This window comes from Chaetomium globosum, genomic scaffold, assembly GCF_000143365.1.
Source record: "Chaetomium globosum CBS 148.51 scaffold_1 genomic scaffold, whole genome shotgun sequence".
Lineage (NCBI taxonomy): Eukaryota > Fungi > Ascomycota > Sordariomycetes > Sordariales > Chaetomiaceae > Chaetomium > Chaetomium globosum.
Window position 1 is genome coordinate 5,795,079 of NT_165976.1, and position 26,197 is coordinate 5,821,275.

Genomic DNA, 26,197 nt, shown 5'->3' on the forward strand with positions numbered 1-26,197 from the left:
GACCCAATTGGCAGAGGTTTTGGCCGAATTGAAGCGGTTCCAGGGGGCAGATGGCGCTGCTACGATGGAGGGTTAAAGTTGGTTGTCGGTAATCGGCAAAGCCAACCGCGGTGCCCATCGGCTTCCAAACGGATGCAAGTCCACGATGGTGGGATACAAATAAAGGAGCTTATGGGGGAGGATTATGGGCATCCCACTATCTATTCCGTTTCCTTGGGGGTCGGTTCTTCTATAGATTTAGAAGAGGGAGAAAAATATTGTCGTAGAGTAATGGAATGAGTGTATGACCAACCCAAGTCGTGTTTTTACATTGTCAATGCGATGATTCAAAAATGCATTCAAAAATGCAGCCAGGTGACCTTTCCGGTCTTGAGCCCCAGTCGTGGTCGTGTTATATACATTGTTTGCGTCTGACAAATGGAGATACCTCCTGCACGGATGCTGTGATGCCCCGTGGATTAGATTAAACAAACTACATGTAGGTGGTGTCGGGGTTTACATCAACCCCCTCCCATCTTCCCATCTTCCCATCACCACCCATTCTCCCTAACAGGCCCATCCCCTCCATCCCCAACCACACCCTCGTCTCCCCCAGCACCACCACCCGACCGCAAAACCGCCCTCCCCCTCGCATTCCTCACCTCCCACTCAAACTCCCGCAGCGCATTCAGCTCCCCCGCAAAAAACAGCACCGCCATCAGCCCGTCCACCGTCCCTACCGCCAACCACACGCTGCTAACCAGCACCAGCACGAACCCGACCGCCCCGGCCGCTGTGCTGCCACTGCTGTCGCTGGTGCCGATCCCCGGCGTGAACCACGCGCCGACGAGGCAGGCGATGCTCGCGGCGAGGGCGAGGAAGAAGTGCCGCGTGCGCCAGGCCTGTTGGCGCTGCTCGCGCGCGGTGTAGGCGTGGATGAGGGTGAGGATGGCGTCGTAGGCGGTTAGGGGGAGGGTGGGTTGGGTGGGGGGTGGGGTTGTCGGGCGGCCGGCGTGCTCGGCGGAGGTGCGTTGGCTGGGGGTCGGGGATTGCAGCTGCAGGTAGGTGCCGTTGTGGAGGGCCGAGTCTCGTTTGGTGGTTGGGTGGTCGGGTGCGACTGTTGGTGTTGTTGTGGTCGTTGTGGTGGTTGGTTGGGTGAGTTCGGAGGGTGGTGGTGGTTGGAGAGTGCTGTTTGTTGCTGTTGCTATGGTTGTGGGGGTGGATTCGTGGTTAGAGGCCGTGTTGGGGGTGGGTTCGGGTGGTGGTGGAGGGAAGGGCTGGAAGGAGAGGGTGGCTTCGATGGAGAAATGGTCACTGAGAGAGCAGCCCAGCTCCGGATGCCGCATCATCATGCCCACGTTCGCTTGCTCGACTTCCCAAGTGCCGCCAAGGGCCATGGCGTCTCCTGAGCTGGCAAATATATAGTCTAGTCTCTTGCCGAGGGGGTCTTAGGTGGGGGTTAGTCATGGCGGATTTGAGGTGGGAACAATAACCCTACCGGGTGTGTCCGGGGACACAGTGACTGGTGGTTTTCCTGGCCCTAGTAGCTTCTGCTGCGCCTTGGTCCACCGCCAGGTGTTGTACGGGCCATCCGACGCAGCCCCGTTCTCTTGGATGTTGAACTCGGCAGTAGGGACCGGGCGATGACGAGCCTCCTCCGCGGGGTGGTGGGACGGCCCAAGCGAGCTATCTGGGTGGAGAGTACGCCAGACATCGCTGACGGGAGCCAGGCCGGTGATGAGCTGGTACTCGCGCGACATAGGGATCATGTTAAAGTCGCCCATGGCAAGCACCAGATGGCCACGCTCAGCAGCGCCCCGCAGCAGCTTGGCCATCTCCCATGACTGGGCGGTACGGTGGCAGAGATATGAATCATTCGGCTTCCCACCTTCGTAGGGGGCGTGAGTGTGGGTGTTGAAGACCTCGACGACCTGCTTCGCCGCCGGGCCGTAACGGATCTTTGCGCAGGCGATGCCCTTCCCGACATACCAGTCGCCGCGCCAGAAGGCGGTTGGACGACCATTCAAGGGGTAGCGGTACATGGTGCTCTCCTCGATGGGCCAACGTGAGAGGATGGCCAACCCGCCACCGAAGGCGGCACTGTGGTAGAACTTGCCATAGGGGAGGATAAAGCGGACTTCATGGCGGATGCTCTGGTAGTCTTCTTGGGTGAAGCACTCCTGCAGGGCGACGATGTGCGGCTGGGGACTGGCTGTGGCAAGCTGACGGCCGATCTCGGTCAAGCGTTCTCTGCGGAGCTTGGAGATATACTTGAGGCCCCAGCAGTTGAGCGTGACAAGATTAATCTCTGCTGGCGGATTTTGCATTTTTGATTTCCAGGTAGGTATGGCTTTGCTATTCTTCGATATGTGAGTGATGTTGAGAAGCGTGGAAGCAGGGTCCCTAGAGATTTGTACCGTTGGATACACAGTAATTAAGGTAGTAGTCAAGTATAGTAGTATATATCTCGCCCAAGATGAGATTGTGATCTACTCGACCATGTTTCGACTTGTGATAAAATGGAAAACAACAGCAGTAGATTTCACCGGCTGTCTCGGAATAGGAATCGGCTCAATTGTCAAACAGTTACGTGAGGAGGATAAATGAATTCTGTTGGAATAACGGCATGGTGATTATATGGATTATGGCCACACAAAATATCCAGTGCCTGGTATTGTTGATGAATTTATAGAATTTATCGAAGTGGGAGAGAAATCCCAACCAAGCTCGGGGAAGTGAGAGGAGGAAGCTTCCTCTGAAAACCCCTGGCTCAGCTGCTGGGTTGCCCCTGCGCGTGGCCTCCTCTCAGGGCCTTCGGATCACCAAACAGAGTTGCTGGCCTGTGCACCTTTGGCGGTCCCTGCTGTTTGGTGGGGTGAAAGCCAAGCTAGAAAGTCCCACTGAAATTTAGCTCCCTGTCACACTGTCGCATCCCATGCTTCAATTGGAATACTGCCCGACGCGGCAGAGGGAAACCGCGACTGGTTCTCGAAAGAGCTGACTGGGGCTGTCAACAATTCTTCACATACATAAACACACAACAATCGATCATGTCAGAGGTTGACCCAGCATCCGGGGTGCCCATCTCGGAGCCTCCATCAAAGAGGCGCAGAGTGCACGACGATAGCCTCGATTCCACTCCTCAATATGGATCTCCGGACAGCGCACCGCAGAACTCCCCGCCCAACACCGGACACCTTCCCGATCAAAGCCTCTCCATCCGGCGCGGTCCCCCGAGTCGGTCGCGAAGCCGGAGTAGAGATGGGGACGCCCCGATGGATAACGAAAACGAGGATAATAGAAGACGATACCACTCCTCGCGGTCAAGATCTCGATCTAGTTCCCGCGCACAATCAACACCTCGTTCTCGATCGCAATCAAGAGACCGCCACCGCTCCCGCAGCGCCTCATACTCCCGTTCCCGCTCTCGTTCCGTAACACACGACCACAGCCGCTCCCGCTCCCAAAGCAGAAGCAGAAGCCGAAGCCGAAGCTTATCCTCGCCCTCCCACCCCCAACCCCCCACCCACGACAAGCCCGACCACCACCACCACCACCGGCACGATCAACCACCGCTCCTCCCCAACTACCACCAACACCTCCTCCTCCAAGGCCACGCGGGCGCCGTCTCCCAGGTCCGCATCTCGCCCGACGGCCGCTGGATCGCCTCGGCGTCGGCGGACGGCACAGCCAAGATCTGGGACGCGTCGACGGGCGCCCACCTCGAGACGCTGGTGGGCCACATGGCCGGGGTGTCGTGCCTGGCGTGGGCGCCCGACAGCAACACACTCGCCACGGGCTCCGACGACAAGGCGATCCGGCTGTGGGACCGCGTCACGGGCAGCCCGGCGCACGCCGTCGCCCACCGCGAAAACACGGCCGCGGACATGGTCGGCGTGGCGAAGAAGGGCGGCGTCGCGGCGGCCAAGGCGGCGGCTAGAAGGGCGAGGATGGGGGTCCCCGGGGAGGGGGTGAGAGGGGGGAGGACGGGCCGGCGGGCCATTGTTGGGCCATCATAATTATGTGTATTGTCTGGGGTTCTCGCCCAAGGGGAATATCCTCGCCAGTGGGAGTTATGACGAGGCGGTGTTTTTGTGGGATGTCAGGGCTGGGGAGGTTGATGCGCAGCTTGCCGGCGCATAGTGACCCGGTGAGCGGGCGTCGACTTCTGCAGGGATGGGGACGCTCGTGGTGAGCTGCTCGACGGGACGGGGCTGATGTGAGTCGCTGCGAATTCCTCGCGCTCTGCCTGCTGCTACTTTTTGCCACTCCATGGGCTAACATTGCTTTTCTTGATAGTCGCGTTCTGGGAACACCTCCGACCGGGCAGTGCCTCCGCACCCTCGTACACGAAGATAACCCCGCCGTCGCAAACGTCTGCTTCAGCCCGAACGGCCGCTTCGTGCTCGCTTTTAGCCTCGACAACTCCATCCGGTTGTGGGATTACGTTTCGGGTTCGGTCAAGAAGACATACCAAGGGCATTCGAACCAGGGGTTTTCAATCGGGGGGTGCTTTGGCGTGCTCACTGACCGCGACGACGGGGGCGAGGAACATACCGCTGACGATGACGAGAGCCGACAGCAGTCGTTCATAGCATCGGCGAGCGAGGACGGCGACATTGTCATGTGGGACGTCAAGAGCAAGGGGATCATACAACGGATGGAGGGCGCGCACGACGGGGTGTGTTTCTGCGTGGATGTCCACGGGGGCATCATGGTGAGCTCGGGACAGGACGGTTTCGTCAAGGTGTTTAGACACCGCCCCAAAAGCGGCCCCGTCAAACGGGAGGATGGTGATGTAAACGGATTCAGTGGCGCCAATGGGCACGGGGAAGAGGATGAGGCCCCTGGTGCGGCGGCGGCGGCCGACGAGGAACTGCAGCGGCAGGTTGAGGCCGAGGCCGGGTCGCCGGGACAGCATGTTAAGGAAGAGCAGCTGTAACTGGTATGAACCCGGAGCTTGTGCTGGGTGGTTTGGCTAGCTGTGAGCTGTAGGCTCCCGAATAGATGATACCCGCTTAACATCAGGCAAATCTCCATTTCATAGCCCCCCATCCTCACAAATACACGTCTAGCGGCGCTGCGCTTTTGGGCGTGCCATGCTCTTGACCCCCCTTTCATATCTTTGCAGAACGGTGCACTTGATGTCCACTCATCTTATGAAGGGCTTGAATGCTCTCAGACGATGGTCCTAGACTTGATGGCCGAAGCTGGGTTTTGTTGGTATGTCCAAGGATAGTTAACGCTCCTCACATTCATCCGCTCGTCCCTTCGGCCTGTCTCGCCTCTACCGCATCTACGTCAAGCTCCTCTTGAACCTCCAACACCAAAGCAAGGCTGTCGAGGAACGAGTTGGCAGCGACGCGCAGCATGCGGTTGGTCGCGGCTTTGTATTCGATTCGGAGGACGGTCGGATCTAATGAGCCCTCAGTCGCGACGGCGGATAGATTGCGCTTCACTAATGATGACAACTCCTTGTCAACTCTGAGAGCCTGCAGCGCCACCGAGGCGAGGCGCGCATTGGGGAAAGGGACGTCGAGGGTTCTGCGATGAAAGAAAAGCAAGCAGTTAGCGGGGTAATTCTCGACAAAAAGATTGTGGGTATAAGTTTCGATGCCGCCTAGTTATTGTACGTTAAGAGGAAGGAAACATGTCTCATAATGTTACGTACAGGGCGCAGGGGAACCCATTTGACGTGTCGGTGGCCATGGCTGTGCTGGCGCCAACAACTCTGGCAGTCAAGGGGTTTCGTCTCGGAGTGGTGACAGATGACGATGTTCGGATTCCAGCGCTGCACTGGTGGGGCAACCGTTGGCTTTGCGATAAGATAACAGGCGCGCAGAAAGGGGTCCGCAAATCACCCCTGTCTGTTAAGCTCCACCAAGCCAATTGTCCGGCAGCCTGACCAGTGTTGTTGCCATGGCGACAATACCCCTGGCGCAGATTGGACGATTGGGATTGGCTACGAGCTCCCAGCACCGAAGAGACCCTGAAGCAAGCCATAACAACAGGCCTTGAGCTAAAAACATCACCCATCATTCATACAAAACCTCCCCCTCAACCTTTGCTTGTGCGGATTTCCTCCTTTCCAATTGCATCCGTCATTCAAGCAGGTTGGCATCTCTGCAGCATCTTTTGCTTGAGTTTGTATAGCGGCATTGTTGGCGAGTGCAATTGCTTTGCTTCTTGGATCCTAATACCCTCGCGCGTTGTCGACTCCTCCGCTCCTCCGCTGCTCCGTGCCTGCTTTCAGTCTCGCCGCCGACTAAACAACGACCGCAACTTAGAAGGCTCTTGCAATTGTTTTGGCTTTGTGATCGAAGTCGCAAGACTCGGCACATCAGATATTACCAAGCAGCCCTCGTTTCAGAGTACATGCGTTGTCGCGCGGCAGCACTTTCCCCGATCAACAATAGCAACGAAAACCCTCGACAAGATGGCTCCTTCTGCCCGGCACCCCACAAATCTGGGGCAGATTATTGAGTATATTCCAGGTATGTTTTTTGGTTGCCTGTCTTCTGTCAGCCGTCGCATTCGCGGCTCCATCACATGTGTTTTTGTTATTGTTGGCCTTGCCCAGCAACGATGAGGCGCAGTCGCATGGCTGTCAAACATATCTTTTCCTCCGACTGTATTGGCATAGTACTAACCATTACAGACCGTCTCTATCTCGCATCCTACGTCGAAACCCCCGATGCCAACACCGTCTTCCCCTACCCCGACCCGCCTCCGCGCTCGCCAAGCAAGAGGTCGCAACGGACTCTCGAGTCCCCCGCGCCAACACACAGCCAAAAGCAGCCCTACTACTTCACCGTAGACGACACTCTACTCTACAATGCCTTCCACCACGACTTTGGCCCGCTGCACATTGGTCACCTGTACCGCTTCGCGCTGCAGTTTCACGAAATCTTGGGAGCCAAGGAGAACAAGGACAGGCCGATTGTGTTCTGGAGCAGGGCAGACCCGCGCAGTATGTGCCCCGCCTCCGAATTACCACTGTCGTTGGTTGGCGTTTACTAATAATCCATATGTAGGCCGCGCCAATGCCTCCTGCTTGCTCGCGTGCTACATGGTTCTCATCCAGTCATGGCCTCCCCACCTGGCGTTGGCGCCTGTGGCCCAGGTCGACCCGCCGCTGATGCCCTTCAGAGACGCCGGCTATAGTCAGGCCGACTACGGCATCACCGTGCAAGACATTGTCTATGGAGTTTGGAAAGCGAAGGAGGAGGGCTGCTGCGTCCTCGAGACGTTCGACCTCGACGAATATGAGCGCTTCGAGCGAGTTGAGCAGGGTGACTTCAACTGGATCACGCCCCATTTCCTCGCCTTTGCCTCGCCACAGAGCAACCCCTCCGCTCGCACCATCGAGGGAACCGAGGCCTGGAAGGCGTTGCCGAAGACGCTGGCGGCAGTTGATGCCCACCCCACACTTCCCCAGCCGTTCAAGAACGTCCTGGCCCATTTCACCGAGAGGAACATCGGACTCGTCGTGCGCCTAAACTCGGTTCTCTACGACTCCTCATATTTCGAGGCGCTCGGCATCCAGCACCTTGACATGATTTTCGAGGACGGCACCTGCCCGCCCCTGTCCATGGTGCGCAAATTCATCCGCATGGCCCACGACATGATCACGGTGAAGAAGAAGGGGATCGCAGTCCATTGCAAGGCTGGGCTGGGCCGCACGGGTTGCTTGATCGGCGCGTACCTCATCTACCGCCACGGTTTTACGGCCAACGAGATAATTTCCTATATGCGCTTCATGCGCCCCGGCATGGTCGTTGGCCCTCAGCAGCATTGGCTGCACCTCAACCAGGGGACCTTCCGCGAATGGTGGGTCGAGGAGCGCCTCGAGCGCAAGCTTCGCAAGGAGGCAGCCCTCGCCGCCGCTGCCGCGCAGGCCAACGGCAGCCACCAGCCCAGCACCCCCGTCCGCGCCATGCAGAAAGCGCACCTTGGCCGCAGCGCAAGCAAGAACGGGACGTCGACTCCCCCCAACCGGGGCGGTGTCCGGACGCCCCTTGGAGAGATCGACCAAGAGCACGCTCGTGATAACACCATCGGCGTGCAGGACGACTACCTCCCTGCGCCTACACCAGGCCAGCCACGCAAATCCCAGCGGGCCGGCGCTGACCGCCATCATCCTTATGGCCGCAGCACGAATGCGGTACCCACGGTCGAGGAAGAGGGTGCGAACCAGCAAATCCATACCGAAGTCACCTCGGCGCGCCGCTCACGCGCCAACGACTCCGATGAGGAGTGGAATTTGCGCATGCGGTCGCACCGCAAGGCATCCGCCTCACTCTCACCAGACCGACGGGAACGGTCCGTCAGCCACCATACCACGATGACGACAACAACCACCGTATACGAGGCCATTGACAACGACGCTTCGAACGATATCGAGAACCTCGGCATGGCAGCTGCCAAGTCAAAGTCGTACGACCAGGTTCAGCGCGCCACTTCGGCGTCCGGTGTCCTGGCCAAGGTCCGCGGAGCAAGCAGCTCTCCCAAGCGTGCCGCTGCCAGCGGCGGGGTACGAGAGGCCGGTGTCCGCAAGACCAGCGGTCGCGTCGGTAGCATCGGGAATGTCTCGCCTATCGCGGCCACAAGAAAGGTCAGCGGAGCACACTAAGCCCACGGCATACGCCAATGCCGTGGTCTTTTTTGTGCTCTGGTACCTCTTCTCCACGAAGCGATTGATGTTCACGAGTTATGACGATTACGACACTCCGCAATTTCTCTCACCAATTTAATGATCTCCGACTTGACTTCGTTGTTGGCTATGAGCAATCCTACGTACTGCATGCATGCCTGGCGTTGCGGAAAACGGACTTGGGACGAGGCGAGAGATGATGGCTTCGGATGGTGCATGCATCTTCTAGCAGGAGTTTCGTCCTTTATCCATCCATCATACCCCTCACCCCCTTTTCTTATATTGGCTCACCTTTCTCTGGCTATCATCTCGTCTTTGGGGGCAGCTCTTCCGCCCGCCCTGTTTGAACTCTCGCCTCCAGGCGGTGATTCGCGGCGCGGTGGAGAGGTTGGTGGGACGAGGGAGGGTTACCCCGACTGAGATAGACGACAGATGGAGGGGTGGTTTTGTTTCTTTTTCTTGCTTACTTGGAGTTTTCGAGGCTATTGTTGGCGTTTTGGTTTCACAGTTGGCGAAGACGGTGGCGGAACGGAGTGCAGGGAAGGGAGTTCCTTTTGGAGACATTTCCATGGGGCTGGGCCTGGGCCGGGTTGGGTTGTTTGGCAATTGTTGATTACGCTGCATTTTTGATGTCCTGTCTTGTTGTTGGGGATACAGTATAGCATTTGAGTTTAGCTTCTCTCTTGGGCTGTAGCAATACAAGAGTATGAGCTCACTGTGTTTTTGTTTGCCGTTGATGTTGGTGTTGGTGTTGATGTGCACTATGATGATTTGGCTCGACAGCTGCCACTCCATCTCTTCCAACCTTCTATCTCGATTATGCTTCGTCACCTTCTTTCCATTGACTCCGCCCCAATACTCGACTTCATTCCCTGTTCACAGCTCTCCATGAATACTAATGTACCCTCTACTTGTCCATTTACCTACCTACCCGATCCCAACTCGCCCTCGTCAAATAAAACCCGCTCTTCTGAAAGCAGACAGGGCGCAGCATCGCGTCACTCCACGTAACCAGAGCAGGCTTCTGCACCAAAACAACCCGCACAATATGCAAAGCTGCGTTGTTTCCCCCCCCCCCCCCCCTCCCCCCACCAAAAAAGTACAGTCACACGTGGCTATGCTTGCTTCGCTGCCTACCTACCCGTCTGCCGCCCGCCCAGCCCGTTTTCGTGTGCTTACCCTCATTCTTGTTTGGAGAATAGATAACTAACTAACTAACCGCGGGTCGGCTCCGGTCGGGCGAGGGATGGAAGAAAGAGCGGGAACGGAAGAAAAGGATCAGATGGCACAGCCTCGCTCGTTCCCTCGTCACCAACAAGCAAGAAAAAGGCTATTTAGTATACGAGGTGCGGGACTTTAGACGAGTGACGGCCGGGCTGCCATGCCGCGGATATATCCGCCCTGTCCCGTGCTGCATGGGGCTAAGGCGGAGCTGGCCCGGCGGCGGGATATCATGTGAGCTGGGCGAGGCTTGCTGTTGATTTCTTCTTTTTTCTTCTTCTTTTTTTTTTTTTTTTAGTTTTTACGGGTACTGCACGGGAAGTAGGTTTGTCGTTCGGCTCGGGAAACGGGTCAACGGCACTTCCTCGTTTGGATGTCGTGAGGAAGAACTGGGGCTGTTGTGCATGCCGTGTCTGGCTTCCGGTATCCGAAGTCTAAGACACGGCGCGGTAAACTATGCATTTTGGCATCGTGTTTCTACACCCCTGTCCGGTAAACGCGAAGACTATGAGAACCTGGAACTTGCTTGTTAGGGCGGGGGCAGGGTAGCAATGTGATTATCACCAGAGAATAACTCTCCCGGGTGCTCTGTACTGCATTCTGGCGCTGGCAGTGCAATGGCTCGTGGACGGCTTGTCGTTCGGGGGCCCGCGGTAAATACGATGGAGGTGAAGGATCACTGCCGTTCTGCTTGGTTACCGCCTCTCCGGGACCGATCCCGCGAAGACCGGGCTGTGTTCTTGACCCCGCGCCTCCCCACCTATCAACGGCGGTCTTCTCAACTGGGCATGTGCAAAAGGCTGCGAGGCTGAACTCTCCATGACTAATTTTTGTGAGAATTGTTCGAGGACCTGACGGGAGGTTTGCGGTCCAATGTGACGTTTCAAGAGCCACTGCTTGCCGATGATTACTGTACGTAGAGTTTTTGGTGACGAGGAGATGGAGATTACATTGACCACCGTTTCCCTCTTTACGGATGCTCGGAGGATTCGAAACCGTACGGTCTCATGGCCGCCCTGACGTCAGTCATCCTATGTGTCACCCCGGCCATGGGGACCCGGGTGCTCCCGTGAGCCGCACCCCAAAAGATGGGATGCAGTTTGGCCAGTGAGCAAGCCCGATCCAGGATCTATTGGTCTGATCTGTGAGAACAGGGGGGGAACGTATGGGGCGATTAAAAGGGGCATCAAGGAAACAAATCAGGCCCTCGCCAGGCAGCACTTGATGATCCGGATTATACACTACGCGTGAGACCAGGTTGCTCCCATTTCGGTTGCACGGATAATTAGTTGCGGCCCAGATGTCCTCGCCCCTGAGTGAGGGGGCAAAAGGGGCATCACGGGCACCACGGGCATCACGGGCATCACGGCTTAGTTCCTGGCCGCCCCTGAATTAGCGACGTATCCTTCGTGGGGTTAAGGACGTCCGGGGCCCGATATTGGTAGACCTATGGTTGGCCAGGAGCAGCCTAACTTTGCCGCGATAAGCGACCGTGACACAGGGCGTCGACGGCAAACGATGCGGTCAGCCTGACAAGATTGGCCAGAGTTCGGTTACAGCGTGCTCGAGCCTCATCTGCTGGCCCCCAGGCTGAGGGGGCTGACTACCTATGCTGTCGTAAATAGATGTCGCGATGCCTAGCCCAACCTGACATGAGTTCCAAAAAGGTGTGAGGTAACGCACGATGAATTCCGGTGGCACCAACAGCGGCTATCCGGCCAGTTAGCGGAGGCCTTCAACGGGGCGAAGCTTTGAAGCTGTCCTTGGAGGGGGCTTTCGAGTGCTTTGGAAATCAAAATAATCAAAAAGGGGCTTTGGGGGCGTGAGCCGGCGGCGGCGTGGCAGCGTGGCAGCGTGGCAGCGTGGGAGAAGCGGCCTGTTCTGCAACCAAAGACGGCAAACACAGCAGTAGAACAACGAAGCGAGGGAAAAGATGAGAACTGACAACATAAGGAACCCGGCTGCAGCAAAGTGGTCGCGAAAAGCGGCCGCATCCACCTCTTATATGAAGGGGAAGGGGGTAGGACCATCGATCGAGGATAGCGCAAGGCTCATTCCCCCCTGATGGCAAGGCGGAGCCGAGTCGATGTTGATGTGAGGTCGAGAAATGGAGGGAGGTTGTGTGGGTGGATGCACGAGAGAACGGCAGGGCTGAGAATCCACAAAACCAACATGGCCAATCAAGCAACCCTAAGCTGAGTGGCGAAGCGGGCTGCACGGTCCATCTGGCCTTGATAACGGGCCTGGCTGGGGGGGAGCTGGGGCCTTGCCGAGGCCCTCTGCCAATGCAAGTACATACCTCCAAGACGGTGTGTGTAACTCACTCATTCTAAGCAACCACGAACGAGGCAATCCGATCTCATCGACTACCCAAGATCAATTTTTTTATCATGAACCGGCACCGAACACGGCATCGCCGGTCCATTTTTCATTTTTTTTTACCGACCTAGCCTACAAGGAAGTTTGCTCCGCCATCCTAAGCGCAAGTTGGGATGAGGAAACATGCGCTTGCCTCTCTCGCCGAGTTTGATTTGGCACTGGATCCCGCTTTCCGCTCTCCGGTCTCCGCCGCGGCTGTTGCTGCTGCTTGTTGGAGGCCGCGACTGTGATGACAGTGTCACCATGGATGGCCGTGACAAATGAATTCAGGATGGATGCATGTGCCAAATATTGCCCGCCGCAGGGCGATCCATGTGCTTCGCCCGGCGTGACTTCCCGACCGTTTCGCAACGACCCGCTTCCGCGTCGTCAACGTTCGCTCATCTCACCATCAACCAATGGACTTGTTTTATCGAGAGACGAGAGACGCGGAATAGGAGGGTAGTGGAATGGCTACCGTCTTCATTTTCCTAAGGGCCGCTCTCGATACGCTGACGGGTTGCCAGTCGCAATTCGGTACTGCAGTCTTTCTCCTGCACCATCTCCTTTTGCGTCACCCCGGTCTTACGGGGCCCAGCCGTGGGTTGCCTACCTTGCCATCTACCGATCCATCCCTCCCCCCTTCCCCCCTATCCTCTTTCCCAGTGGGCCCGCATGCAAGTTGCTGCAGGTATAGGGGCACAGGTCAAAGATACCAGTCGTTTCTGGCATCCGTGTTGCCAGGTTGGGTGTTCCCGTGGCTCATGAGCACTGCGGATCACCCCGGCCTAGTGGGCAGGCCATCCACCATGATGTCCTCAGTTCTTCCTGGCCAAGACGGGCAGCAACCAACAGTCCCTACCATGTCCGCATCCAGCCTTAGCCCAACCCGTTGGGCCGGCCAGGGCACTCGGACCAGCCGTCATACCTGCCCGGATAACTATGATCGATCCTCCGAGTCATATAAGAGATCCGTGAAAACATTCCGGGCCCGTCATCGTTGGTTCGGATGCATACCTGTCTTCCTCGGCCCCGATTTCAACCCCACTTGCTCTTACAACTTCCGTCCCCTCCCCTACATATTTCTCTTCGGGCCCCAATGTCCCTATCCCCGACCACACGACTGAGCAGGCTTTCCCTCGAGTGCAACTCATCCGTCTCCCCAAACAAGGGCCAGATGCCATCACCACGCACAACTGCTTCGATGCCTGACTCCGAGAACGCCTCGGACGCAAGTGACTGGGAGGTCGAGGAAGAGGAGGCGGATGACGAAGGGACAAACGTTGTGTCATCACTAACGGGTTTCAAATACAACGTATCCCGACTCTCACCAGAAGCCCGACAGACAGCCAAAGGACTCTTCAACCAGATATCTCCAAGAGAACCTCCTCAGATTTCACTCGAGCTCTGCGGTGTCAGGGAAGAGGACTCTGAAGGTGCCGGCTTCTTTTACGCCTTCCAGATGCACGAGGTGGTGCCGTGCTCTGTTAGGATCGGTGCCCGGGACAGCGAGAGATTCGCCACACCGAAATGCGAGTGCCCCGATGCGAGATACGGCCACGCGAGTCCCTGCAAGCATCTCATTTGGCTCTTTGATAAGATCTCAAAACAAGCCCTCTTCGACCACGATCCCGACTCGGAGCTCAGCCTGACAGAGTTTGGCTACCCCGAAGAGTTAGGCGACCCCTTCGACCAGATCTCACAGATCGGCATCGATATCCTCGCCGATGATCTCCGCTGCGATACCTCTGAGCCTGACAGCGACATCACTCCTCCCAACCCCACCCGTGTAAGAGAAGCCCGGGAAATGGTGGCTGCCGTAGCGGGCGTCCAACCATACGAACTCGACGACTACAGGCCGGACCTAGAGCAGTCATACAACCCCGACATACTGATACGCCGTGGCGATTTGGGAGGGACCCTGTTCTCTCTCATACTCGCTTCCCACTCGCTCGCAGAGTGGGTGCGCGCTGAACTTAGCCCCTCGGACCCCGCGGTCGACCCCTTCCGAAGTATCCAGTATCGAGTCGCCCGCGTCATCCAACAACTGGACGCATCCTTAGATCCCGAGCGCGATCCCACCGTTGCCGAGAGGCGAGAGAGGCGGGTAGAGGGCCCTCGAAGTGTGGACTGGGCATGCCGCCAGATCCACCACAGCGTAAGGCGGATCGAGAAACTCGTCTCTCGCGGCTCCAGTCCACTTTCGTGGTGGGCTCGATCATCCGCCGCCCGGTCACTCGTCGTCATCCTCAAGTCCGTAGTCGGCCAGCGGGATCTGTATGCACGTCTAATCGGCGACCAGGACACCGGCTTTGTCTACTCCTCACTGGACATGCTTGCCGACCAAAGCCAGTTCATCGACGCGCTCGAGGAGATCATGGACAAGATCGGCGTGTACGGCGCACCACCCTCTTATGTCGCCAATATGCGGAGCCTGATCTCCCGCATGCGGAGTTATAGGGTAGAGGATGCCGGCGCGGCCAGCGGGAGTGGCGTCCCACGAAGCGAGACACCGCCGCTGGACGAGCCGTCGCCGGGCGCTGTCCAACACCCCGAGCCGAGTCGCTCTACCAGCAGCGTGCGGTTTCTCACCCCTGAACTACCGGCGAGCGCTCGAGGGCGGGGAGGCCAAGGCAGGGGCGGTCGCGGTAGGACGGTCGGGAGAGGGAGTGGGAGGGGCGCAAAACGCCCCGCTTCCCAGGGCAGCCCGCAGGACAATCCGGGGGGTTCAAAGAAGAGACCCCGCGGATCCTGAATTTGGAGCTGAGGGTTCTTACCTTTCACCACAGCACGAGTGTGACCAACGCTCGGCTATCTAAACTGTACAAACAACATCAACCGCGGCTGGCCGCCTTGATTCAAGCTGATGAACGGCGACGGCAACGGTAACGGCAAAGGATTTTGGTGTTTCTGCTTTTCGTATAACTATACCATTCTGTTACAAAACCCTCGGCTCAGCGCCGCTAGATACCATGGGTAATAGGGATGTCCTCCGAGAAGTGAGGAGTGACAGAGGAGACACTCGCTGGCGGGTGCACATGGGGCTGTCTGTCGGATACCTAGATAGAAGCGCGTATTAGTAGGCTAGTTGACCTAGCCTTGCTGCAATGGAGAATGATGCCATTGAATTCCTCTCGACACTCGCGACACTTGTGGTCTAGCAATTTGGAGATTATTCACCGTGCCTTGATACTACTGCTGTCATAACCGGGCCACAGGGGGGCAACATTGACCTGAACCACCTCCCCAAATAGCCTTCTTCGAGTGCGAAAAAGCGTTTGAGCATCATGTTAATTTAACTATCACCAACGTGACCTGGTGAGCATTTACAGTGGGGCTCGAATTGTATGCATATCCCATCTCAAGTCACCACGGCATAGAGGAGTAATAGATTAGCAAAATAACATCTCTTAGTTCGCTCATATGCAAAATGAATTCTTTCCAGAAATGCTCTATGGGGTATTCTTCTTCCAGCAATCCAAAAACCATAAAACTCAAAATAAATCAGTCCAAACCTCCAATGAAACACCCCAACGCCACCCGCTGCCTGTATGATCAAGACACAACCCCCTCCCAACATCACCCACCTCCCGCATAACTTCCCTACCGCACCACCTCATCACCGCAACGTGCCACTCGAATCCGTCACCTCCCCGCTACCGGCCTTCGCATCCGAGCCTCCATCCGCACCAGCCCCAGCCCCAGCCACCGCTCCGCCCGCATCTAGCCCCGTAGCAACCTCCCCCCGCGCCTCAACATTAGCCACCGCACTCTGCAACGCACTCGTCAAATCGACATGGAACAGCGGGCGGTTGATCCCATGGACAGCCACCGTACGACCCGCATGCAACGCCGGCGCAGGCGCCAACACCCCAGCAGCCGTATCCTTAGCACCATTAGCACCAGCACCACCATCACTCTCCCTATCCCCATCCGCACCATCAGCACCATCAGCACCCTCATCATCCGCCTTGGCCGACGCGCCACTTCCCCCCTCCGTCGGGATTGCCGCTTCCAGGTCGGGCGCGCGCTGGCGGTGGCGGCTGGTGGCGTAGGAGCGGGCGGCGGAGGACGGGTGGCGGCGGAGGGTGTTCTCGAGGAGTTTTTCGTTGTCCTCGAGCTCGGCGGCGGCGGCGGCGCTCTGGGCGCCGCCGATCTCGGCGACCGAGAAGATGCTGCGCCAGCGCAGGTGGGGCACGTCCGGGCGGGCGGTCGGGTAGCCGAAGCCGGCGGCCGCGAGCGCCCGCTTGGCCCACCGGTTGCTGATGCACGCGATGTGCCAGTCGACCGTGTCCGGGGCGGCGTACCGGTCCAGCTGGTTGCGCACGTCGATCAGTTGTTGGACGGAGGTGATGTCGACGTGATTGACCGAGCTGAAGTCGAGGATGATGGCCTTGAGGGTGGGGCGGTTGGCGTTGTCGCCATCGTCCTCGCTCGGTGCGGACCCCGTGGCGGCGGCGGCGGCGGCCTTGAGCTTGCGCCGCGACGGGCCCGGGTCGTTCCAGGGGCGGTCGCCTGGCCGCTCGAAGCTCTCGAGGTTGGTGCGGCGGGTGTGGGCGAAGATGTACTCCGTCATGTACGCCAGGCTGTGGCTCGCGTTGGTGTAGTTGAACCCCTCGGCGAAGCGGTAGATGAAGATACCCGGGTACGGGTTATCCAGCTCCACCTCGGGGTTCGAGCCGTCGGCGTGGGTAATCGGGAGAAACACGTTGCGGAAGGGGGCCTCCGGTGAGCCCGTGAACGTTCCGTACTCGCCACCCCGGCGCGAGTCGTCGCCAACCACGTGGTCGTCCAGCATGGACGCCACGCTCACACGTCCCAAGAAGCGGCCCTTGGCCCTCAAGATGCGGTAGAGGAGCATGGCGGCCGAGAGGCAAACGGTGGCGTAGATGCCGTTCTCGATGGTTGAGAAGACGGTAACGATCACGCCGACGAAAAAAGATTAAGACCTCCAGCGGCGAGACGAGCCAGAACTGGTAGACGGTGTTCGGCGGGGTGATTAGGTCACCGACGGCATGGATGATGACGGCGGCGAGGGAGGCGTTCGGGATGTAGTAGAACACGGCGGGCAGGGCGTAGATAGCGAGCAGGACTACAGCTGCCGTGATGACACCCGCAAACGGAGAACGGACGCCGGCTTTCGACTTGATGGCGGTACGGCTGAAGGAGCCGGTAGCAGCGTAGCCGCCCAAGAAAGGGCCCAACATGTTGGTGACACCAATAGCGACCATCTCCTGCGAGGGGTTGATAGTGTAGTTGTTCACCCGGCCGAACGACTTGGAGATGGCGATATGCTCGATTAACAGGACGATGACAGTGGCGGGTAGATAGCTCGCGAGGTTGCTGGCGATACGCTGGTTAAGCACGGGGACCGCTGCGTTTTGGAAGCCTGCGTTTCGGTTAGTCTCGGCTGGTGTCTACCTGAAGTCTATGACTTACCTCTCGGGACGTCAAGCAGAATCTTGAATTTGACCTGGTCCTTGGGAAGGCCCCGGTTGACGAGCCAGCTGATCATGGTGTATAGGAGGATGACAAAAACGGTCCTCAGCGTCGAGAGGAAGAAAGCCAAACGCTGGTGCTGCGGCCACCGTTTCGCAGCGAACGAGCAGCCTGCCCTGATCAGGTAAAGCATCGCCAGAGCACTGAGACCCATGGCGGCATCCAGAGTGGTGCGGGGGAGGCCTTGGAGGGTATGGATGAAGACGATGTAGGGCGCTTCACGAGTCGAGAAGCCCGTGATGCCCATCATGGAAGGGATCTGGCCGACCACAATGTTGAGGGCGGAGCCGGTCATGAAAGCTGAGAGGGCAGTGAGCGAGATGAGATCGACGATCCACCCGCATCGGATGAGGCCGATAAACAGGACGATGGAGCCGGCGAGGATGGCAAGAGCGGAGGCGATAACATGGCCCTCGATGTCAGGTAGAGCAACGGCCAGGTCGGCAACGATGCCGCCGGTAAGCTGCGACATGACGGCAACCGGCTGTGCGATGTTAGCATTTCCGAGGTAGCACGAGGTCAGTAAGGCCTACTTACACCAATAGTGATATCCTTGGAGGTTGCAAAGAACCAATAGATCAAAACGCCCATGAAGGAAGAGTACAGGCCGAATTGGACCTCGAGGTTAGCCAGTTTGGCGTAGGCCATGCCTTGGGGAACGACAACAGCGCCAATGGTGATACCTGTGGCCAGTGAGCGATTTGTTCTTCTTCTCACCGTCAGAAAGGGCGTGCTTACCAGCAACGAGATCTCCAAGGAGCCATTGTAGGTTGTAGTGCCCAATCCAGGAGAGGAATGGGAATAGCGAGAGGGAGTATTCGTAAAGTTCCTGGCCGGACGGGATGAGGCTCTTTAGGTAGTCGGTAACTAGAGGTGGCTCCTCGACAAAGGTGTGGTCTGTCCGATCGGACATCATTGACGCCCCCGGCCTATCGAGTTCCTTGAAAGGATCTTCACCCTGAAGTTTTATGCCGAGCACGTTGGCCACTGTTTGGCGGGCCCTGAGAGGCATCGCGCCGTCTTATGGCTTGGGACTCGGGCGGCGTGCCTGGGGAAGAGCCTCCGATATACAAGATCAAAGCGGTAGGTATTGTGCAAGTCCAATCGTGGCGGTGGAGTTGGCGCGCCGTTCCTCCAAACTGAAAAATGGGGGATATCAATGATCAGTTTGCAGTAGTGTGACGAGGTGGAAGCGGACGAAGAAGCAATGGATGAGCCTGGGAGGACGAGTTTGCCTAAATGTGTGTCTAGTGGGAGGAGGTCCACGCGTGTTGCCGCACAGATGATGTCGAGACGCAGGTGATATGTTGCCTTCGGTAAGGTGCCTAAAGCACGTGTCTGGAGTGTTGAGGATGGGTCTGTGTAAACCGACTAACGGGCAGAGCTCGTTTCGATGGGAGAAACCTAGTTGATAGGGAACTCTGGCAAAGGGGCAAAGATGGAAAGAGGCCAGCTCCGGAGATATTAAGAAGGTTGAGTGCCCTTGCAATTGTCATCAAAATACAAGTAGAGTGTGAAGAAAAGGGTTGACAGGGGGCTTGGCTTGTACCGCTTTTCGCTACTACACAACATGACAGTATGTGAGGAAGCGGGTCTCGGAACTTGCGGAGAGCGGGCACGAGCTGATGGCGCAATCGATGCCTTGCCTATCACAGTTTAGCAGCGGGAGTTTGACAGTGGAACTGGGGATGGAACCCGTCGTCAGGATATTGCCAGGGCAGAGCTGGGCGAATAAGCAGCCCAGGAGGGAAGAGGTGGCCTTGCTCGTGCCTTGAATGGGACGAGGGGCAACGGTACATGCTCTGTCCCTGTCTCCATCGGGGGTCCTTACCTCCGTACCTCCGCCGCGTCCGGGGTCCCCTGAGAGGGCGGAGATGTGGTTGAGACGAAGAAACACCATAACTAACTTGTCGATATGCCGACTGGATCGAGCAATTTTGTGGTCATGGATACGACAATGGCTTTGTCACCTGCGTATGCCATCCGCAGATGCCGTGCAACCCGATACCGCCCGGACAGTCAGGTTGCCAGGAGCCAGCCCAACGGCATACCCAAAGGACCCCGGCAGCCCAGCACCAGCACCCCAGCTCCCGCATTCATCAAGCACGCCGCCCAGCAACGGCTTTTTTTTTTTTTTGGGTGACAAGAGGCACCGGTGCTTTGGAGCGATATTCTTGGGTCCCATCGACAACCCAGAACGGCGTCATGGTGGGCAGCGTGCCGGGCCGAGGAACGAATAATCAGCCGGGATGGCGATGATGCAATTTGGCCCCAACGATGATGTGCTCGCCAAGTTCAACGCCTCAAAGCTTAACCCCCACGCCAGCTTGCGAAATCGCCCAGCTTTGAGTTCCTCTTTTCGGGGAGTCCAATCGCAAGATTTGTAAGTCATCAACCCCGCATGTTCGATCTCGTTGGCAATCTAGGTAAGCTTCCGAGATCGATGTGGCTTCTGGGCCTGTACTGCGCTGCGCAGCTTTCCCGCGTCTGACATCCGAATGGAAGTGTGCCCCCGCCTTGCCGCTTTGACTTTCAGCCCATGCATGCTCCATCGCGAGGACCGCCAAACTCCGTCGCCGATAGACCGCGAAGGTTAGACTAATAACCTCGTGCCGCTGGGTCCCCAACGATGACTGCGTCATCTCCAAGAGCCTGCTAGTGGTAGCCGGGTTCCTCTAATCAAACCGGGAACCCGAGTCGGTGAGATTGCTGATCGGTGGGGTGAATTCATCATCGGTAGAAGTTTAAACCAGTAAACCTGCTGTGCAAACGCGTCGCCAACCCGGGCACGTGCCGGGCACGTGCCGGGTTGTCGGGATGGGAATGTGCCCGATGTCAGGGATCTCTTTCATGCAGTGGTGAACTTGATAGCTACCCATGCAGCCATGTGACTACACCTGTAGGGCAATGCTGAACGTTGTTTGTTGAATGTCGACCTCGGTCGGGTCGCGACGAACCGCGACGAGCCGCATCGGAACTTGTGGACAAAGCCGCCCGCTCTTTGGCATGGAAACCCATCCGCTTCGGGCGCTTGCTATGCCGACCAATCCCCATGCAGCCGATATCCTATTTCGGAAAGCGAGGGGAGGCCACGGGTCGAGAACGGATGAAACATGCCACACACACGTGGAGATATATGTATGTTTTGGTCGTAGGACACTTGATCGAACGCAACAACGAGGATCAAGATCGCCAGGAAATATCCCGAGGCACCTAGCAGGACGTACGTTCCCTCGTCCTTAATTGCCAGCGGACAAGAATTGCTGGCCCGGCTTGGGCAGAGTTCAGGCCAGTTCGAGGTCCTCGTCGTTCAAGTTGCCAAAGCTTCCAGAACCCGAATCTTTACAAGAACACTGGCAAAGGGGGATGATTTGCTGGATTTGAATTCGATCGCACAGATCTAGTTGTTTGTAACTGGCGTACATTCCGTTGTTGATTGATGTTAATTTCGAAATTTCGACTGGGATCCTGCGGAGAAAAAGAAAGAAAAAAGAATTAAACTCAATAAAAAAGGCCAGAGTTACCGTGGGTCCGCTGCTGGTGTTATTATATAATGTTTTCCCGAAAACTGGCGGGTATTTGCATCCTTGAACATCACAATCCTCACAATCCCTTTGAGTGCTGAGGCGTGCTGAAGCTGAAGGTTTCTGGGCTTCGATGGCTTCCATAAAGTGCGGGGCAACGGCCGGGGAACCGGACGAGCCAGTGTTTGGTGGGGCATAAACCGCTAGATTGGGAAGCCCCGGTCCAGCCACGCGAGATTCAAGAGCGATCCGCCAAGGATCTGCGTGTTCTATGCCCTGAAGAAGGTGCAAGAGGGGGGCAACAAACAAAATCTTCGAAGGACGGCTTTGACGGGTATCGAAGTCGAGGCACCGGAGAGAGTTTGAATCCACCAAGACTGTGAACACGGAATAGGAGTTGAGCCCCGCAGACCGTCTCAATCTGCAGAAGAAGAGCTTGCCATTATTTCGTAAAAGAGTGAGTGCGGTTTAACTATTCGTACCTAGGTAGTTAATTAGTTATTGGCTGAATGGACGCGGTGTCGCGAAATGAACACGGCGGCTGGGCCGTCCACAGGTGCACTTCCAGGTTGCCCGCAGCCCGCATTCAGGGCTCCCACTCGTCCCAACTTTCCCTCCAACCTCCTGCCAGGATTCGGCCCAATCGTCAACCACCTTGCCCGAGTTTCCTGTGGCGGAGCGCTTCCATCGCCAGTGTTGCCGTCGCCATTGTCTTGAAAACTTACCAATTAATAGTGTCGAAAAAGGCACCTCTAACATGACATTACGAGATTTGAATCAATTAGACAGGATGCCGAGTCCCACCAAGGAGACCCTGTCTCCGCTAGGGCCTCTTCCGTCGGCGATGCAGCTCCACCCCCCGAGATCTCCGGGCCCTCAACGAACACTCAGGAGATTGCAGTCGGCCCATAGCCTGGGAGCGAAGGCTGCTGCCCAACCGTCCCTCATTTCGCAGCAAAGACTTCAAATCCAACCGCAGCAACAGGTGCAACCCCAACCCCAGCCCCAGCCCCAGCTCCAGTTCCAGAATCTGAACCAGCACCTCCAACAACGGTACCCTCCCGCCCCGAGAAGACATGCGAGCACCAACCGCTCGCCACAGAGAGGACGCTCCAACAGCGACGCGCCGCCGATCCCCAACGCCGCCCAGTTCACCAACGCAAACATGACAGCATCGACAGCAACGCGCCGTTCCGCGCTCGGCAGACGGTCCCTCGCAGCCGACGCCATGACTCTCGAGAGGCTGCTGCGGGAAGGACCCCCTAACGGCGACGTCGATGGTGCCCTCGAAAGCACGCGACTCAAGATCCTCGACCAGGGCATCAGGTCTGACGGTGATGGCATGGTGAGCGACACCCCAGCATGTGTGGTTTCCTAGGTCGCTAACTCAGGAGCACAGTCTTCGCTCCGCATATACGTTTGGCTCATTCTTCTTAACGCGCCCATGCTCGAAACCGACAGCTACCTTGCCCTTATCCACCGCGGCGCGTCGCCGGCCTATTCCAAGATTCGCAACGATACCTTCCGCACTCTTTCTACCGACCCGCTCTTCCGACGTCGCGTGAGCGAGGCAAGTCTTATACGCCTGCTCAATGCCTTCGCCTGGACATTGCATGATGCTCGCGAGGGGCGGACGCGCGACCCGAGCGTGGCTAGCAGCACGCGCCAATCGCTCGACCAGTCGAGTAGCCGACCGGGAACGGGCTACAGCAGTGATTTTGGAAGCCCGGCCTCCTCTCCGGCGGCAAAAAGAGCGCGTGCTTTAACACTAACGACCGAGGGTTCTGTCACCAGCGTGACGGCCGAACCGGGCACCTATGTCCAAGGCATGAACGTCTTGGCAGCCCCCTTCCTGTACGCCGCCCGCAGCGAGGCCGAGGCATATGTTGCTTTCCACCAGCTGTTGACCAAGGAGTGTCCGGGCTACATCCGCGGCGCCATGGACGGCGTGCACAAGGGGCTGGCCTTGGTCGACAAGGTGCTGGCCATTGTCGATCCCAAGCTCAGTCTACACTTGCTGTCCAAAAACCTGTCGGCCGAAATCTACGCCTTCCCCTCCGTTTTGACGCTTTGCGCCTGCACGCCCCCCTTGCCCGAAGTCCTGAGGCTTTGGGACTTTCTCTTTGCGTACGGGCCGCATCTTAATATTTTGTGCATCGTTGCGCAGCTGGTTATGATCCGCACCAAGATCATGGAATCGCCCAGGTACGTCCGGTTCGAGTGTTACTTTTCATGAACAGCACAGCTAACATAATATTCTTAGCCCAAACAAGCTCCTCCGATCATTCCCGGCACTCCAGGCCGACCAGATCAAGGCCACCACGCTCGCCGTAATCAAAATGATACCCGACGATGTCTACGCCGAAATCGTTGCCCATGCCCGGTAAAGCAACCCATGGGATTAACACAACAACGCCCGACGACGAACAGCCTAGCGGAGATCAGTCGAATACCGACTTAGCCTAACCTCCCCAGCCTGGCTTAATACTCGCAATATTTTGGCAACCAGTCGCTCCGCAGTGCCTCCACAACACGCCGAGCCTCGTTGACACGCCGGCCCATCGAGGGGCCGACGAGCAACGACATCAAGCGACTCGCGGTTGCAGGATTCCACTGCTCCTATACTAGGGCCAGGTTATCACGCTAGACCTGATTTCCCGACTGCTTCCACGCGTGCAATCCCTGGTTCGAGGACTTTGGTGGTGGTCACTTAAGATCCGCGCCCGGGGATGAATTGGGATGGAGGGGGGAAGGGGGGACAAATGGGCAGGCCGCTGACGCATTTACCCGCATACCACGCGGTATCGAGACGGTGATCTTAACTCGCGGGAAGGAAGTTGGTCAGCCCACACATAACCTATCCAGCTCCCCGACCGGAACGAGACAGCCGTTGGAAGAATTCCATTCCATCAGGGACAAATCAAAGCGCAACTTCTCCAGCCGCGCCGATCAACCCCCAGGTGTTGCGGCGCGTCGAAATACTCCGTTAACCCATCCTCAGTGTCCGAGAAATCACGTCACCTCGCTGCATTAGGGGGGTGGCATCGCAGGCTACCTGCCGACGTTACACAGTAGACGGGCCATGCGTTGGCCGCCTTCATGCGGGCGAGGTGGTGCTGCCGAACGGCTGGGCCGTACAGTTGCACTCGTACAACGATTGACGAGCGATTGATAGGACGGAGCGGATGGGTGGAGAGGCGGTTGGAGAGAGAGAGAGAGAGACAGGAGATCGATCGACAGGCATTTTTGCATTTTCCCCTTTGCCACGTTTTTATTTCTTGGTCCCAATCGGTTCGACAAATCGGCCTTATTAGTCGCTCTAGCGGCGCCGGCCGGAATGCCCGAATGCCTATGCCTGTTTTATTAGCCGTGGTTTTACAATTGCTCCTCCCTTGCAGTTCCCGTAGCTTACGGACATACCCGCCAACTTTTTTGTCGGTAATTGGGGGGCTGAGAGATGCTATCCCAACTATCAGTTTGTTGTCACTCGTCTTAATTCAGTGTTCGGGGCGAGTAGAGTAGTGGTTCACAAATACGCGAGTGCTTGGATGAGGTAGTATCAAATCGACGTTTCACAACCCCCTGCATCCAGCTCGACGCTTCTTCTGTATTCAGGCAAGGAAGGGGGTCCCTGCGTTCCTAAGGTTTTGATCATTTTACTCGACGGGACCAGGGGAAGCGTAGGGAGAGTTTCCTAGATCACTGGAGCGGAACTCCGCCCGCCGCCCTCGATCGCTGCCGCGTGTCGCCGCTGCCCTTGGAACTGAACGGATGTAGATCCCGCTACACTTGTTTTCCCTGGTCATGCTCTCTCTCCTTGGCTTGGTAAAATCACACACCAACTCCGCCCGAGACCCCAATTCCACCCCAATTCTGATCCCTAGACCCCCAATTCCGATCCCAAATATCGCGGGTTCGTCCCGATGCCAGGATTTCTCGGTTCGCTGGCCTCTCACCGCGCGTGAAACGACGGCGGCTATGACACCCGACCGGCGGGTTCAGGGGTTGCGCTCACCGTTGAGTGTCCCTGCTACCTACGCAGCGTCCCTGCTGTGATCGACGGTCTGATATCGTGGGGGCCAAAAGTGTGGATGATAGTGATTTGATATTAATATATCTACTGTAGCGTCCTGTTCCTGCATACGCTGTGTCATGGGCATGTCCTAGTCTCGCTCTCCTCGCTCTTGCGCATTCTAATCTGTACCTGACATCTAATTAATATTTTATCACCCGGACGTCTGCTAACCCCGACGTCAAGTCTAATCCCCAAACCAATATTTTGAAACCTGAAATCTCGCCGCCGCCCGGTGGGTTTGCCGCTGTTGCGCCTCTGGCACGGATATTTTATTCTTTCATCTCCCGCCCGTGCCACGCGGCTTGGAATCTCTCACTGGTCGCCTGGTGCCCGCTTGTCTTTCGTTACGCATCGACTGGCACGACAAGGAAAACGCTTGGTGACGTCTCGCAGCGTTGGCCCTGGTGGGCACAAAAGGACTGGAGCCCCCGCCTTCTAACAGCGCATCGTTCTTCGGCGTCCGACCGCTCGTTTCGTCGTTTGACTCTCCCTAGGTGGCAACGGCGCGACGGCCATGCCCGGAAAACACCAAGCGCCTTTGTTTAACGAGGACGAAAATCTAAGCTTGCATTGGTGAAGGCGAAGGAAGGGGAAACGTATAGGGGAAACTGGTTATAATGCATCCATGGGCTGTTGTGTGTTTCTAGCCTCTGGCATCGCGCTAGTAGAACCAATGCCGGTATCGAAGAACCTGCAAAAACGCTGGGGAAACCTCCTCCCAAAGGCAGGGGTTACCCGCACTACTGGCCTTGTGAATGCTATGTATGTATATCAATGGAATAAGTGTTGGGATCCATTACTTTATTTCCCTTTGCCCTCCTTCTACTTGTTATGTTTTTTTGTCTTTTCTTTTGTATCTTTTACATTTTTTTTTAGTTTTTGTCTTGT

The 26,197-nt window shown here is 57.1% G+C and overlaps 9 protein-coding genes across 9 annotated transcripts; 4 read left to right on the top strand and 5 right to left on the bottom strand.

The window, feature by feature from the left end:
* Nucleotides 1–530: 530 nt before the first annotated feature.
* Nucleotides 531–2,306, bottom strand: CHGG_01871 (uncharacterized protein; the record flags this gene model as incomplete). Its single annotated transcript, XM_001221091.1, has 2 exons — nucleotides 531–1,426; nucleotides 1,478–2,306. 2 exons carry the CDS (start codon nucleotides 2,304–2,306, stop codon nucleotides 531–533), a joined length of 1,725 nt encoding a protein of 574 aa, XP_001221092.1.
* A 1,259-nt stretch (nucleotides 2,307–3,565) lies between these two features.
* Nucleotides 3,566–3,982, bottom strand: CHGG_01872 (uncharacterized protein; the record flags this gene model as incomplete). The annotated part of the gene is made up of 1 exon (XM_001221092.1): nucleotides 3,566–3,982. One exon carries the CDS (start codon nucleotides 3,980–3,982, stop codon nucleotides 3,566–3,568), a length of 417 nt encoding a protein of 138 aa, XP_001221093.1.
* Nucleotides 3,983–4,477: 495 nt separating this feature from the next.
* Nucleotides 4,478–4,900, bottom strand: CHGG_01873 (uncharacterized protein; the record flags this gene model as incomplete). Its single annotated transcript, XM_001221093.1, has 1 exon — nucleotides 4,478–4,900. One exon carries the CDS (start codon nucleotides 4,898–4,900, stop codon nucleotides 4,478–4,480), a length of 423 nt encoding a protein of 140 aa, XP_001221094.1.
* Nucleotides 4,901–5,234: 334 nt separating this feature from the next.
* On the bottom strand, nucleotides 5,235–6,015 carry CHGG_01874 (uncharacterized protein; the record flags this gene model as incomplete). Its single annotated transcript, XM_001221094.1, has 2 exons — nucleotides 5,235–5,523; nucleotides 5,651–6,015. 2 exons carry the CDS (start codon nucleotides 6,013–6,015, stop codon nucleotides 5,235–5,237), a joined length of 654 nt encoding a protein of 217 aa, XP_001221095.1.
* Nucleotides 6,016–6,415: 400 nt separating this feature from the next.
* Nucleotides 6,416–8,611, top strand: CHGG_01875 (uncharacterized protein; the record flags this gene model as incomplete). Its single annotated transcript, XM_001221095.1, has 3 exons — nucleotides 6,416–6,473; nucleotides 6,638–6,949; nucleotides 7,014–8,611. 3 exons carry the CDS (start codon nucleotides 6,416–6,418, stop codon nucleotides 8,609–8,611), a joined length of 1,968 nt encoding a protein of 655 aa, XP_001221096.1.
* Nucleotides 8,612–13,310: 4,699 nt separating this feature from the next.
* On the top strand, nucleotides 13,311–14,966 carry CHGG_01876 (uncharacterized protein; the record flags this gene model as incomplete). The annotated part of the gene is made up of 1 exon (XM_001221096.1): nucleotides 13,311–14,966. The coding sequence occupies one exon, from the start codon at nucleotides 13,311–13,313 to the stop codon at nucleotides 14,964–14,966; it is 1,656 nt and encodes a 551-aa protein (XP_001221097.1).
* Nucleotides 14,967–15,830: 864 nt separating this feature from the next.
* Nucleotides 15,831–18,722, bottom strand: CHGG_01877 (uncharacterized protein; the record flags this gene model as incomplete). The annotated part of the gene is made up of 5 exons (XM_001221097.1): nucleotides 15,831–17,108; nucleotides 17,161–17,600; nucleotides 17,651–18,194; nucleotides 18,248–18,393; nucleotides 18,449–18,722. The coding sequence occupies 5 exons, from the start codon at nucleotides 18,720–18,722 to the stop codon at nucleotides 15,831–15,833; spliced, it is 2,682 nt and encodes an 893-aa protein (XP_001221098.1).
* Nucleotides 18,723–18,917: 195 nt separating this feature from the next.
* On the top strand, nucleotides 18,918–19,485 carry CHGG_01878 (uncharacterized protein; the record flags this gene model as incomplete). Its single annotated transcript, XM_001221098.1, has 3 exons — nucleotides 18,918–18,951; nucleotides 19,010–19,026; nucleotides 19,288–19,485. The coding sequence occupies 3 exons, from the start codon at nucleotides 18,918–18,920 to the stop codon at nucleotides 19,483–19,485; spliced, it is 249 nt and encodes an 82-aa protein (XP_001221099.1).
* Nucleotides 19,486–21,991: 2,506 nt separating this feature from the next.
* CHGG_01879 (uncharacterized protein) lies at nucleotides 21,992–23,621 on the top strand (the record flags this gene model as incomplete). The annotated part of the gene is made up of 3 exons (XM_001221099.1): nucleotides 21,992–22,507; nucleotides 22,613–23,439; nucleotides 23,498–23,621. 3 exons carry the CDS (start codon nucleotides 21,992–21,994, stop codon nucleotides 23,619–23,621), a joined length of 1,467 nt encoding a protein of 488 aa, XP_001221100.1.
* Between the last annotated feature and the right edge of the window lie 2,576 nt (nucleotides 23,622–26,197).